General features: G+C 35.4%; 2 protein-coding genes across 3 annotated transcripts; one reads left to right on the top strand and one right to left on the bottom strand.

The window, feature by feature from the left end:
• Nucleotides 1-1100: 1100 nt before the first annotated feature.
• Nucleotides 1101-4533, top strand: LOC140969918 (zinc finger protein HD1-like). 2 transcript variants are annotated; one of them, XM_073431433.1, is made up of 4 exons: nt 1101-1421; nt 2881-3381; nt 3929-4075; nt 4160-4533. In XM_073431433.1, the coding sequence occupies exons 1-4, from the start codon at nt 1317-1319 to the stop codon at nt 4226-4228; spliced, it is 822 nt and encodes a 273-aa protein (XP_073287534.1). In that variant the 5' UTR covers nt 1101-1316; the 3' UTR covers nt 4229-4533. The 2 variants fall into 2 exon arrangements, with proteins under 2 accessions (XP_073287534.1, XP_073287535.1); XM_073431434.1 differs by lacking the exon at nt 1101-1421 and adding an exon at nt 1601-2018.
• A 223-nt stretch (nt 4534-4756) lies between these two features.
• On the bottom strand, nt 4757-9535 carry LOC140969917 (splicing factor SF3a60 homolog). The gene is made up of 12 exons (XM_073431432.1): nt 9254-9535; nt 9025-9144; nt 8822-8926; nt 8514-8656; nt 8162-8258; nt 7732-7896; nt 7324-7395; nt 6843-7001; nt 6538-6615; nt 6241-6369; nt 5461-5607; nt 4757-5224 (listed from the first exon to the last, which is right to left on the bottom strand). The coding sequence occupies exons 1-12, from the start codon at nt 9425-9427 to the stop codon at nt 5078-5080; spliced, it is 1536 nt and encodes a 511-aa protein (XP_073287533.1). The 5' UTR covers nt 9428-9535; the 3' UTR covers nt 4757-5077.
• Between the last annotated feature and the right edge of the window lie 1978 nt (nt 9536-11513).

Below are 11513 nucleotides of genomic sequence, written 5' to 3'. Positions count from 1 at the left end.
CCCCCCCCCCCACCCCACCCCACCCCACCCCACCCCAAATATGTATCAATGAAAATTTATTTGGTGAATCATTTAGTTTTTCAGTTGTCTTTTAATGTACGTGAGAACATCATCAAACAATAATACAAACGATTAAGAATTTGATTGTTGCGCAATTGGTATTTATGTTTTCATTCAATGTTATATAGTCCATTTATACAATAATATCATTTTATATATTTTTCTAGTAACAAGTCTTTGATATTCTTGTGAAACACAATAAGTTTAAATTATGTACGATAATATTTTTAATAGTTTTTTTTAGCATGAGAACATAATATTTATATTTAATAGTTAAAATAATAGTTGAAAAAAATACTACAATATATTTTATCATTTGACTTGTATGAATTCTAATAATTATCTTACATATGCACAACCTACTAACATAAATACAATAGATGGGGAGGTTATTTGGACATAGCACCAAGTCATAATTATATGTCTAAACTCACACACACTACGAGAAAAGTCAAGAAAATAAAAGGCCACCTTAAATTGAGGAATTGTGTTTATTAAATTATATTTCATTTTTGCTCATGTCGTCACCATTAAGACCATACCTATAAACTATTTATTATTATTGTTATTGTGCTGTTGTTATTTTTGGTACCAAAATAAGATAAATTTTGTAAAAAAATTAGGCTTCATTAGTAAATAGGACCGAAACCAAATTAGAATAATATCTCGATCAAACACTTATTTCAGACCACAGCAACACTTATTTCTTGAATTGGATTTTTTTTTTTAACCAAAATAGTAAACGTTGTTATTTTTATGCAAAAATAGTTAATTGAAATTACTTATAATCGTTGATCACTCATAGTTAATCTGATATCAAAATCTCGAATTTGAGATGTATTTCTAGAATCCAAATAGAATTATAATATAATCACTCCCGCTTAAAAAAATACTTATATTCTTATAAAATACAATATGATTAAATTAAACTAAATTAAATTGTATGTTTTTTATTGTTAAGAAATTTTTTAACTCTTTTTTATTTTTCTGATTTAATTTACTGTTAGAAATTAAGACACCAAGGAATCCACAAAATCCGATTCCTTTTCTCTCCTCTCTCTCAGGCAAACAGTTCAATCACAGCTTGTGCTGCTACTTTGTTTTTCCTTTTCCCTCTAGCTCTGTTTGATGCCCTATAAATAGGCCTTTCCACCATTAAAGTTTTTCTCTTTCTATCTAAAATATTTACATTCGGCTTCTCTGATATTTCTGTAAATCCTCAAAAGGGGAGAAATTTCAAAGAAAAAGTGAGATAAATGTATGCGGATACTGAGCTTTTGTTCCCTTACTTTCAGAACTTCGCTCAAGAAGTTCAGCAGTTTGATGAGTTTTGCTGCTCACACAAAACCAATGCTTCATTGGTAAGTAATCTCCTTGTTTCTTCTTTTCTTGGCCTACATTAATCTTCTTTTCGAAATTAGAATGATTAAGTTTTGAGGGGTTCTTTTCATTTGCGTGACTGTCTACACATTTTTTATTTGGAGTTTTTTTTTTCATCTTCATTGGATTTTCTTGAGGTGGGTTTTAACTAATCATCTGTCTTTTGGTGAATGTTAATGGAATTTACAAGATTTTCCAGTTTAAGATCCAATATTTTGGTGGGTTATTAGTGACGTTTCACTGCTTGGATTTTTGTTTAAAACATATTTATTTAATGGGGATTAAAGCAGCATAAACGGAAAGTGATTTCAGTTCTTCTTTTTAAGTGCTGGGATCTATTTATGGGAGAGGGAAATAAAAGAAGAAGAAAGAAAATGTGGAAATAATATCATAATCATTAGTTCCGTGTCATTCACTCACTGCCCCATTCTTCTTTCATTCAAAAAAGACAAAAGAGGGGATGACTAATCTTTTTATTTTGCACAGTTCCTTTTTGTTTATTTTGATCTTGTAATGTGCTGGGAATTCACTTTTCATCCCACTTGAGCTGATTCAAGATGGAAAAAGTTGGGAAAAAGGTATAGATAAGCTAAGCTAAGCTCAGCTACCCTTTAGAGGTTGTTATTCTATTAATTGTTTTCCATTTTCTTGATGGATTTCCATTCGTTGGAGTAGCTTTGTTGTTTACCTTAAATCGGGTTATTTTACCCTTCCTTGCGCTCTTCATTTGCTTGGGAGTTGAGATTGTAGGGATTTCTAGGAAAAGGGTAGAATACTCATGTTTGTTGCATTCTTGTAGCTATCACTTCATTGGTTGCGGCCTTGCCGGCAGTGAGGAGAGGAGGGGTGGGGGTGGGATGAGATGGATGGTTGTCCTATCCCTCTTATATTTTCCTATGCATACCAATATTTACAATTTTGTTCCCCTAAATCATATAAAAAAATTTTGATTCATATTAGCCCCCCTTGTTCCTTACTTTTGGCTCTGCCAGTATGGAGTTTGAGAACCTGTTTTACACCTCTTGAAAGAGATGGCAATGGTAAGTGCGAGGGCTGAGGACTGGCCACGCCACAGATCGGGTGGTACACCACTGCTGGATGATGTCGTAAGATGGAGTGCAATGGAGAATTTATCGACCATATAGCTTTAGCATCCTTGCTTTTAGAACATTGTGAGAGTTGACAAATTGAAAACCAGGGGAATGACAAATGCACGCTTTTTTGAATATTTGGACATTGGTATTGGTTTTATAAGGTTTTAGTTCCCAAATCGAAAAAGGTGACAATGTCTGGTGACCTATATTTATTTTGTTTATGCTTCTTGACTATGTCTAAAATCATGAATAGGTGACGGTATATAGAGGCCGTTAACTTTTTTAATGCATCTCGCCAGTTGATTTTTACATCACTAACAATTTCTTGTCTTTTAATTTAATATAGGGCATAACAAGTAGTCTCATTCAGACCTCCACTATATCCGATTACAACCTGGGAGGGGAAGGAGATCTCTTCAAGGCCCCTGAACCAGTAATTGAAGAACCAATTCTGGGAATCGATCCGATGACAGCTGCCATTTCAATGATTTCTTGTGGTGAAAACATCATATCCCCACAACCATTGACTGTGTCGGATATCGAATCATCTATCAAGAGCGGTCAGCTTCTCAGTGATGTTTTTTACGAATGCAAGAAGGATATTTTAGCCAAAGAAGGGAATGAAACGCCTCTATCTGATGTCCTAAGTATCGAAATTCCTGCTGTGAAGACAGATGGAATCTCCATCGTCGAGGGTTCGTTCCAGAAAAGTGTTAGTTCTAGCTGCCTGAGTTCAATGGAGTATGTACACGAGGCTTCATTGAGGCCAAATTTCCTTGATCTTCCTGTTATGGACTTTGGAGATGTTTATCGGATGCGAAGAGCTTATAGTGATGGAGACATAAAGGTTCAAAATCACTTACTTTCTTGTTTATCTTCTTTACAAGCTACTCATGCATAGAAATGATTCCATTCTTTCGCTGAACGATAAGATTGATTTGTGTCCAAATTGAATCTTTTGCTAACCATAAGAAAGGATAAAGAGCCCAAGAAATGTGGCTCCATGTTTAGACTAATATAAGCTGGAAACTCAGTCTTATCTTGTCTCATATCAGATTATGGAAGAAGTCTGAATGCCCTTATACGATTATGTATCAACTCTGTTAGCAACTTAAGTTTGTTATTTTTAAAAAAAACAATTGCATATGTCAAAATAGTATGCAGTGGGCACCCATTCTGTAAAGTTAATCGAATCTCAAGAGGCAGTGGTTGTACCTATTTTCCCAAACATGTGAAACACAAAAATGATAGTATTTCTCCTCTAATTGTTCTCATGATTCAAGTCCATATGCATGTAACGGTTCTATGATAGTCGGCAAACTAAGAAAGGTTTAGATGTTGTGCCTCTTCGACAGGATGGGGCACGGTTCATTGATTCTCAGTTTTTATGACAGACTCTTGGTAACGGTGATGTAAACCTCGTACAATCCCCATTGGGCATGCCAACTATTACGAGTTGTTACACTTCTGAAGAACGCAAGGAGAAACTTTCCAGGTACCGGAGCAAGAAGTCCAAGCGAAACTTTGGCAGGAAAATCAAGGTCAGTCCAAAACAATCAGCTTATCCCCAAAATGGGGTTTTGAAAACTACACACTTGCGAAACTTATTATATGTTTTGTTTCAGTATGCTTGCAGGAAAGCGTTGGCTGACAGCCAGCCAAGAATTCGTGGAAGATTCGCGAAGACCGAATAAATAGGAGCCTCCGAGAAACAGTGACAAGGAGCAAGAACAAGAATGAAGGTGTGGAAAACCTTTAGATGTTGTGAGGGGAAAAAGAAGCGTCCCAAGCAGTAAATTTAGGTCTATGCAATGATAAATTGAAGCTTAGGTAGGATTTACTTAATAGTATAAGATGGATGCATGAACCTATTAGTTGGTAGACGGGTTTGTTTCTTTGTTACTTGAATAATCTCATGTAGATTAGATATGTATATATATAGTTTGTTCGATAGTTAAATAAATAAAATTTATGTAACTTAATAAATGTTACGTTGTCCCATTTCTATGGAGGAACCCAACGTTCTTGGGGTGGCCAAAATCTTGGACATTATGCGGTGAGAAACTCGATAGTTAAATAGTCAAATATATTTTATTTGTAATGTCATCAATAATTATACAACGTTATTTTATTTAAATTATATCTATGTCTAATTCTAATATAAAAAAAAGGATTTAGAAAGGTAAACAAAAAAAAAAGTACAAAATTGTCTCACTGCTAAATAAAATCAAGCTGAAAACTCGACCAAACATCTCCTTTGAACAGCCAAACTACCAGCATTCAAGTCAAAACAATTTCTACCCACGAACCAGTAGATCCTACTAACATGATATCATTACAAATAGGTTATATTGAATTCCATGTCAGAATATTGCGTACGCTTCCCATTGCTTCAGAATAATTTTAACATTAATCCCGTGTCAGGAAGATCAACTCGATATGCAATTTCAGCTTTACCAAAGAACGAGTATGGATGATTCTTGCCTGACAGACGTACCGTGAATCCAAGAAAAAAAGGCATTGGCTGGATCGGATTGTCTCCCTTATATCAAACCCTGACGTTGTAGATCGGTGTATGTCTTCTTGTTATAAATGTTACCCTCCTTGTCTTCATATTCTTCTTCCAGCTCAGGCCGCCACTTATTTACACCTTGCTTTTCTTGGATTTTTTCCCAAAGTTGTTTCGCTTCCTATGTGAATGAATCAACATTGTTTACCCATACGTACCAGAGAAAGTATTATACAACATTATTTTTGACAGTGATCAATCATTAAAATATGTGTTTTTCGACATGCCTAGTTATCAGATTACAAGGATCATTGTTCCTACAAATGAGGATAGCAATGGTGGCAACATCAACCAGGAAAATAGTCAACAAAGAGATGAGGCTGATATAAATCCAAAATTGCATGCTAGAAAGCGTACCTCAATGGATGTTATTTCGTTAAAATTCTTCGTATTTGGAATACCAAGACATCGCATTCCATGTTGGTGTCTCCATTCCTTGAAATGGCGCTCGTAAGCCCTACGGCCCCAATAACTTTGGTTCCCACATATTTCACATTTGAACTCCTGTTAACGTGCAATAACTCATCAACAAAAATTAATATGTTCAGAAAGCCAAACACAGTACCAGACAGCTCAAAATACAAACATGAAGGGCAATCACCATTAAGACCATCCAACAGGAGAAAAATAACCATGACCGACAAGTCTCACTCTTCAGCCTAAGTTAGTAAAACCAACTTATTATCAAACCACCAATATCCCTCACTCTCAAAGGAAACAAGACTCAGTAACAAGGGATATTTAGAAAGAGGTTAGCATTACATTAACTACAATTGTTCTTCGTCCATTACTTTCTTTTGCTTTCTTGGTTCCACAAGGACATTATTTTATAGCATTCCGCCTTTCCCACATATTCTTTTTTTACTTGGTACCTCTGTTTGTGACCATTCTTCATCTATTTTCCTTCTGTTTTTCCCTGCCCTCTTTTCCATCTCCTAACTGCACTGAGGGGGAAGGGTATGGTACCCATTGCTCAAATATTCTAAAGTAGCTAAATTTTTCGAGCACTCTTTTAGTATACTGACATCTTTTAACAGAAAGTAATAGAGAAGCTTCACGACAGACCACCGGAAAACCACAGCAAGAGGAAAATACAACAGATTCGTCAAATTCCAACATGAGTAGAAGGTTATTTACCTGACCAAGCCCATGAAGCTTATATAACCAGTATGGAATAGGCTTTCCGTCCCAACCCATGGGCAATTTTAGGGGATTGTAGATCTGCTGATCCTCATCATCACTTTCAGATTCAGGTTGCACCTCATCCTGATGGTATAATCCAATAAAAAAAATTACATTCACAAATAAACACAAAATAATCGCACTAATACTCTTGGGGTGAGTTGTTTTTTTTATTTACGTTTAACACTTCACCCATCCTTTTAAAGTCTCATATCAGTATTATCCGAGTTAGCAGAGCATGAATAGCAGTACCTCTTCACGTTCTTGTACAATTTCATCATATGTCAAGGCATGTTTCTTCTCGACGTTTTCTTTTGTTCGCACAATGGTCTGCAAAAATCAAATAACAGAAATTAAATTAAGTCACCATTTCAGAAACACTTCATTTATGCAATCTCCGAGTCATATAAAATTTAAAGCACAAAAAGGTGGAAGAACAGGGTAAAATTATCACAACCATGAGAAAGAGGGGTGCAGAACCAACACTAAAGGGAAAATCAGAAAGCAAATGGAGAAGGGTGAGAGAATTAAAAAAGTGAGAGACATTATAAGCTTACCTCATGCAACAGGTCACATAACTTTTTCAATTTGGCTTCCATCAAGGAAATCTCTTTAGCATCCTCATTTGGCCCCAGGGCAACAACTCCACCATTTCTATCTGGTCCAAGCGAGCCCTTAGCAAAATGTTTTCTATCCAACTTCTCAAGGGGTGTATGCTGGAGCAGAAAAAAATCAACAAGATCAAAGACAGATAAATTTCAGCACCAGGTGCCAAAGTTATAGCCTATAGGTAACCCGTAACTTCTACTTCATGAGGTAATTGAAGTATAGCACAGTTTGTTTAATCATGATGCCCTAAGATGAGACTTTTTTGGATCAAGTAAAGTACAGATCCTCTAAAAATAATGCATGCAAAAACTTGGATCTGAAAGAAAAAGATTCATAGCCATCCAACCATAGCTTCCTCACCTATACATATGTACAATGGTACACATGCACAAGTCCATTCACATTATGCATCAGAGAGTGTATTCTCACCTTCGTAAGAAAAATCCTTTCTGCACGCTGTCGAACAGTGCCTCCTGTTTTCAATCCAAGGGCGGCCAATGCCTACAAAATAGGGTATCAGTCAATAATACAACCATAACAGGATTTCGACTTTCACAAACTCTAGAAACTAGAAAGTGGAAAATGAGAAATGGATTTAAATCACATTGAATCAGATATGCTGCATCACTATCAGTTAGACAAGCTTATTTGCTTTTTACTCATTGTTGAAAGCATTACAAGGAGCTACTCATTGAAAAAAAATCATCAGCATAACAAATATGCAACTGGTTAATCTAAATCTTTTCCAAAAAATTAGCTTTTTCATGTGAAAATAATGTTTCACTTCCAAAGCAAATACTTAAATTGAAAAAGTTCTTCCAACACTTCCATTAGTACCTCCTTCAACTTCTCCGGTCCTACTATCATGAGCTCCTCGACAGTGCCGTAATAATCAAGATCAATAATTTGATTCTGTTCCGGAATGGCAGCATTTTTCTGGCCCTCATTCTCCCATCCTTCAACCTGACCATTACTCCATTGCTCTTCAAAATCAGAAACTACCTGCCAGATATAGAAACTAATAAGAACTCAAGCTGAAATAAGTCAATATGTATACCAATCAGTAGGAGGATTTTTTTCCCTTTAGTAAAAGTCAATAAAATAATACTTAACAGTCCATCAAAATAGAATAGTGTAACAACTAATTTTGGTGTGCTCGTTAGATCAATTTTGAACTGGAAAGCAGGGAAACAAAAAGCCAAAGTAGAACATAACAATAGAAAGGACCAAAGCGAAAAGGTGGATCATAGTAGGTGTAGCAACAAACCTTAGAAAAAATCCTTTCAAGATCTTGTAAAGGTTCAGTACGCTCGAAAAAGTATATAAGATATTCCAGGAGTTTTTCCATGTACTCTTTATACTGCCTGTTAAAAACAACGAGAAATACAACAGGTTTAGAGTGGATGGCATGCAATTCTTAGCTCGAGAACGAAAGAGGAGCAGAACAGATAATAAGAATTCTCAGATGAGTTTCCATGAGGTTTTCATTTCTGAAGGTAAAACAAACTTTGAGGACAAAATGGCCCTAACAATTCTTTCAGAAATAAAAGTGGAAGATATGATAAAGTAGAGTATAAACTGCATTTCTTATGGAGCAAAGTAGTAAATGGTAGATCTACCTGGTGAGCTTCAACTTGCAGGATATGTTCTCTGGTTGCGAAAATAAGTCGAGATAAACAGAATAATCGATTTGCTTCCCAAATTTAGAGTTGATATAGTCATTGTATAATTCATGCAAATCGAGGTATCTACCAGAGGCTTCCTGAAAAAATCCAAATTTTTATCAACAATGGCATAAAAGCAAATCTGCAAACTTCGAAGATAAATTAATCCAAAAATAAGAGAAATTTGAACTGTATCAGAAGAATCCCGCTATTATCATGTGCTACTGCATTTCATCTGAATGTAACAGAAAGAAAGTAATAACCTCTCCAGTGAACTCAATAACCGGCTCCTCTTTAAGAAGCTGTTCAAATTCATCAGTGGTGTCAACATATCGAGCAGCAGGATGCCTTCTGTGGTACTCACGAATCTGCATTCCACCAATAGACATCATCAATATCAAGAAATAGAGAACAGTTGTTTCGTTTAAAAAAAAAAACAATAGTAAGAAAGCACAGAATTTCACACTTCTTTCAGTCTATCATAAAATGCGCTGAAAACATTGACATTGGCTCCCGTGGAACTCTGTCCACCGAGCGCCGCAATCTCATCCTTCCTAGCATTGTCATTGTCCTCGTAAATTTCAATCTACATGTCAAAAAACTAACATTCACCGTAAATCAATCATCAAAATAAATATCTGAAGCTAAAAAAAGGTACAAAAATAAAAAACTAAGCTTCAAAAAAATAGTTTTACGAGCTTGTGTGTGGTTGAAGTGATTTGCTCAATCATGTTGCGAACGCGGTGACTCTGGTAGAGACGTTCCTTGTTCGTCGGCGGCTCGGTTTGGAGATCCTTGACAATGATCCGCTCCAGTCGCTCAACTTCCTCGTGCGATGCACGAGTCACCTCCAGCAGCGTCGAAGACATCCTTTGAATTCTTCAGATCTGCTCGAAACGTAGGATTTTTTGTTTGTAGAGGCTTAGGGAATGAAGATTGGATTTAGGGGAGCCAAGCAACGGTGTCGTTTTGATAGTGAGGCATGAAAGGACCTATTTGCATGGAGTGAAATTATGTTGGGGTTTTAGGATAATACTATTATATTGAGGGGTTGATTCTTAACTGAATGCAGTTTATAGCAGGCGAATGTTGCATTGTTTTTGGGCCTCAGACTCGTAATAACAACATTATTATAATTAACATTAATAGCAGAAACGTTAGTACCATTTATTTAAATATAAAGTACAATCGAACATGTTGATAAGACAATCCATAAATTTTATATAATAAGGTACAAATTTTGGACTATGGGTATTGGTTGCATGAAAAATGTAGTTTTGGTGAATATTCATGTTCATCAGCTGGAACTTCGATGTACTAGACATCATGGTGAATAATTTTTATTTTATATTTATGTACAAAAACAATATGAATAATAGTGCTAAAATGTAAGCATCAAAACAATTTCTAAACTTTTCAAGAAAACAAGTGATAGAACTTTGGTTTTCAAAAAATATATATAATAATAAATCATATACTAACTAAAAAACTTTGAAATTTGGACTAAAAGCCTAAAATCAGAAACCTTCGGTCATGGATAGTTTTTAAAAACGATGTGGCGCGTGCGATGCGTGGATGTTCTCCATCCACTACACGCGGCCAAGATGTTTAGGGCGAAACCACAGTGGCACGTTCTACAACTTTCATGTTGAATGTTTTTCAAAAATTTCAGTCAATCGTGTCTAAAATATGTATTTTGAAATGAATTTCATATGTTTGTAGTTGCCAGAAAAGACTACTTCCGGTGACATTTTGGGCAACCGGCGGACATTGAGATGAACTAGAGAACATGAATAACATTTTTCTTCTATATCTAAAAACAGAAACCATGTGCAAAGTTATAAAATGAAAACATGAACATTCAACTTGCCAACGAAGTTTTTGGTTAAAATATATTCACGGCTTGACTTGGTTTCGAAATTTTATGGAGAATTTGGCTTTTAATTTTCGATACCTCTTGTTCCTAAAGCTTTCTAGATAACTGAAGAGTGTAGGGAATTTTTTGTTCGGATTTTTGGGAAATTTTGGATATGTTTTACAATTTTTCACTCAAAATACACTCATTTTTCACATAAATTAACAAGCCAAGAAACACAGCCATTAGTGCTTATGCTTTTAACCTTAGAACAAAACGTAAAACTTATTTGGTTCTACTTGTAAAGCACTTGAAATAGTTTTATAAACGAAGTGATTTTGTATCCAAACTCCCTTACGTTGACTTACCTTCTCATAAGTAAGAAAGATATTGAACATGAAATATTTTTATGTAATTTCAGTCAATATAGCATCTGGATGTACTTTTACCAGAGAGATTCATGTTCAGCTTCTCACGGTCATTGCCATCATATGTGAATTAGGTGCTCTTATTTGGTAAGTCAGGTTAAACATTCATTCCGTCCTTTTCATTTTCCTGCAGTTTAATCAAGTCTTAGGATGGTTTTCTGAAGTGACCATCCGTCTCTTTGACACTGAGATGTAGATTACTCGATCGATGTAAGACTATGTTCTTGGTCATTTAAATGTGAAGCAACAGTGTTTAACAGTTCTTGGCCTTCTTTAATGTGGCGAAATTCCTTTTGATTCTTTCATGTTTAAATTCGGTGTTTGAGTTTGGTTCATGGGACTGCTGATTTTTACAACACACGGAGTTTGATTCTCGACATTCAAAAAGCAATCATGTTGAAAGATTGCTTCGTTCCACGTTTCTGCTATATATTTTCAACATTAAAAAGCAACCAACCATCTTTTCGATTTAAGCTTTTATGTTCACACCATCTACTGTGCTTATTTCTAAGTCTTCGTTACTAATTTCTGACCGACATTCGTTCTGATTTACGCATGAAGGAAGACGGTAACGTGAAAACACTATCGTTTGACGCAGCTATTCGTTCGACCTTATGAAAAAAGTGAATTCTAACATATCTTGAAGTATAATGGATTATTTACATCTTAGAA

The sequence above is a fragment of the Primulina huaijiensis genome, unplaced genomic scaffold, assembly GCF_012295235.1.
Source record: "Primulina huaijiensis isolate GDHJ02 unplaced genomic scaffold, ASM1229523v2 scaffold43083, whole genome shotgun sequence".
Taxonomy (NCBI): Eukaryota; Viridiplantae; Streptophyta; class Magnoliopsida; order Lamiales; family Gesneriaceae; genus Primulina; species Primulina huaijiensis.
Note: the sequence above shows the minus strand (reverse complement) of the source record. Positions and strands in the feature narration are given on the sequence as shown.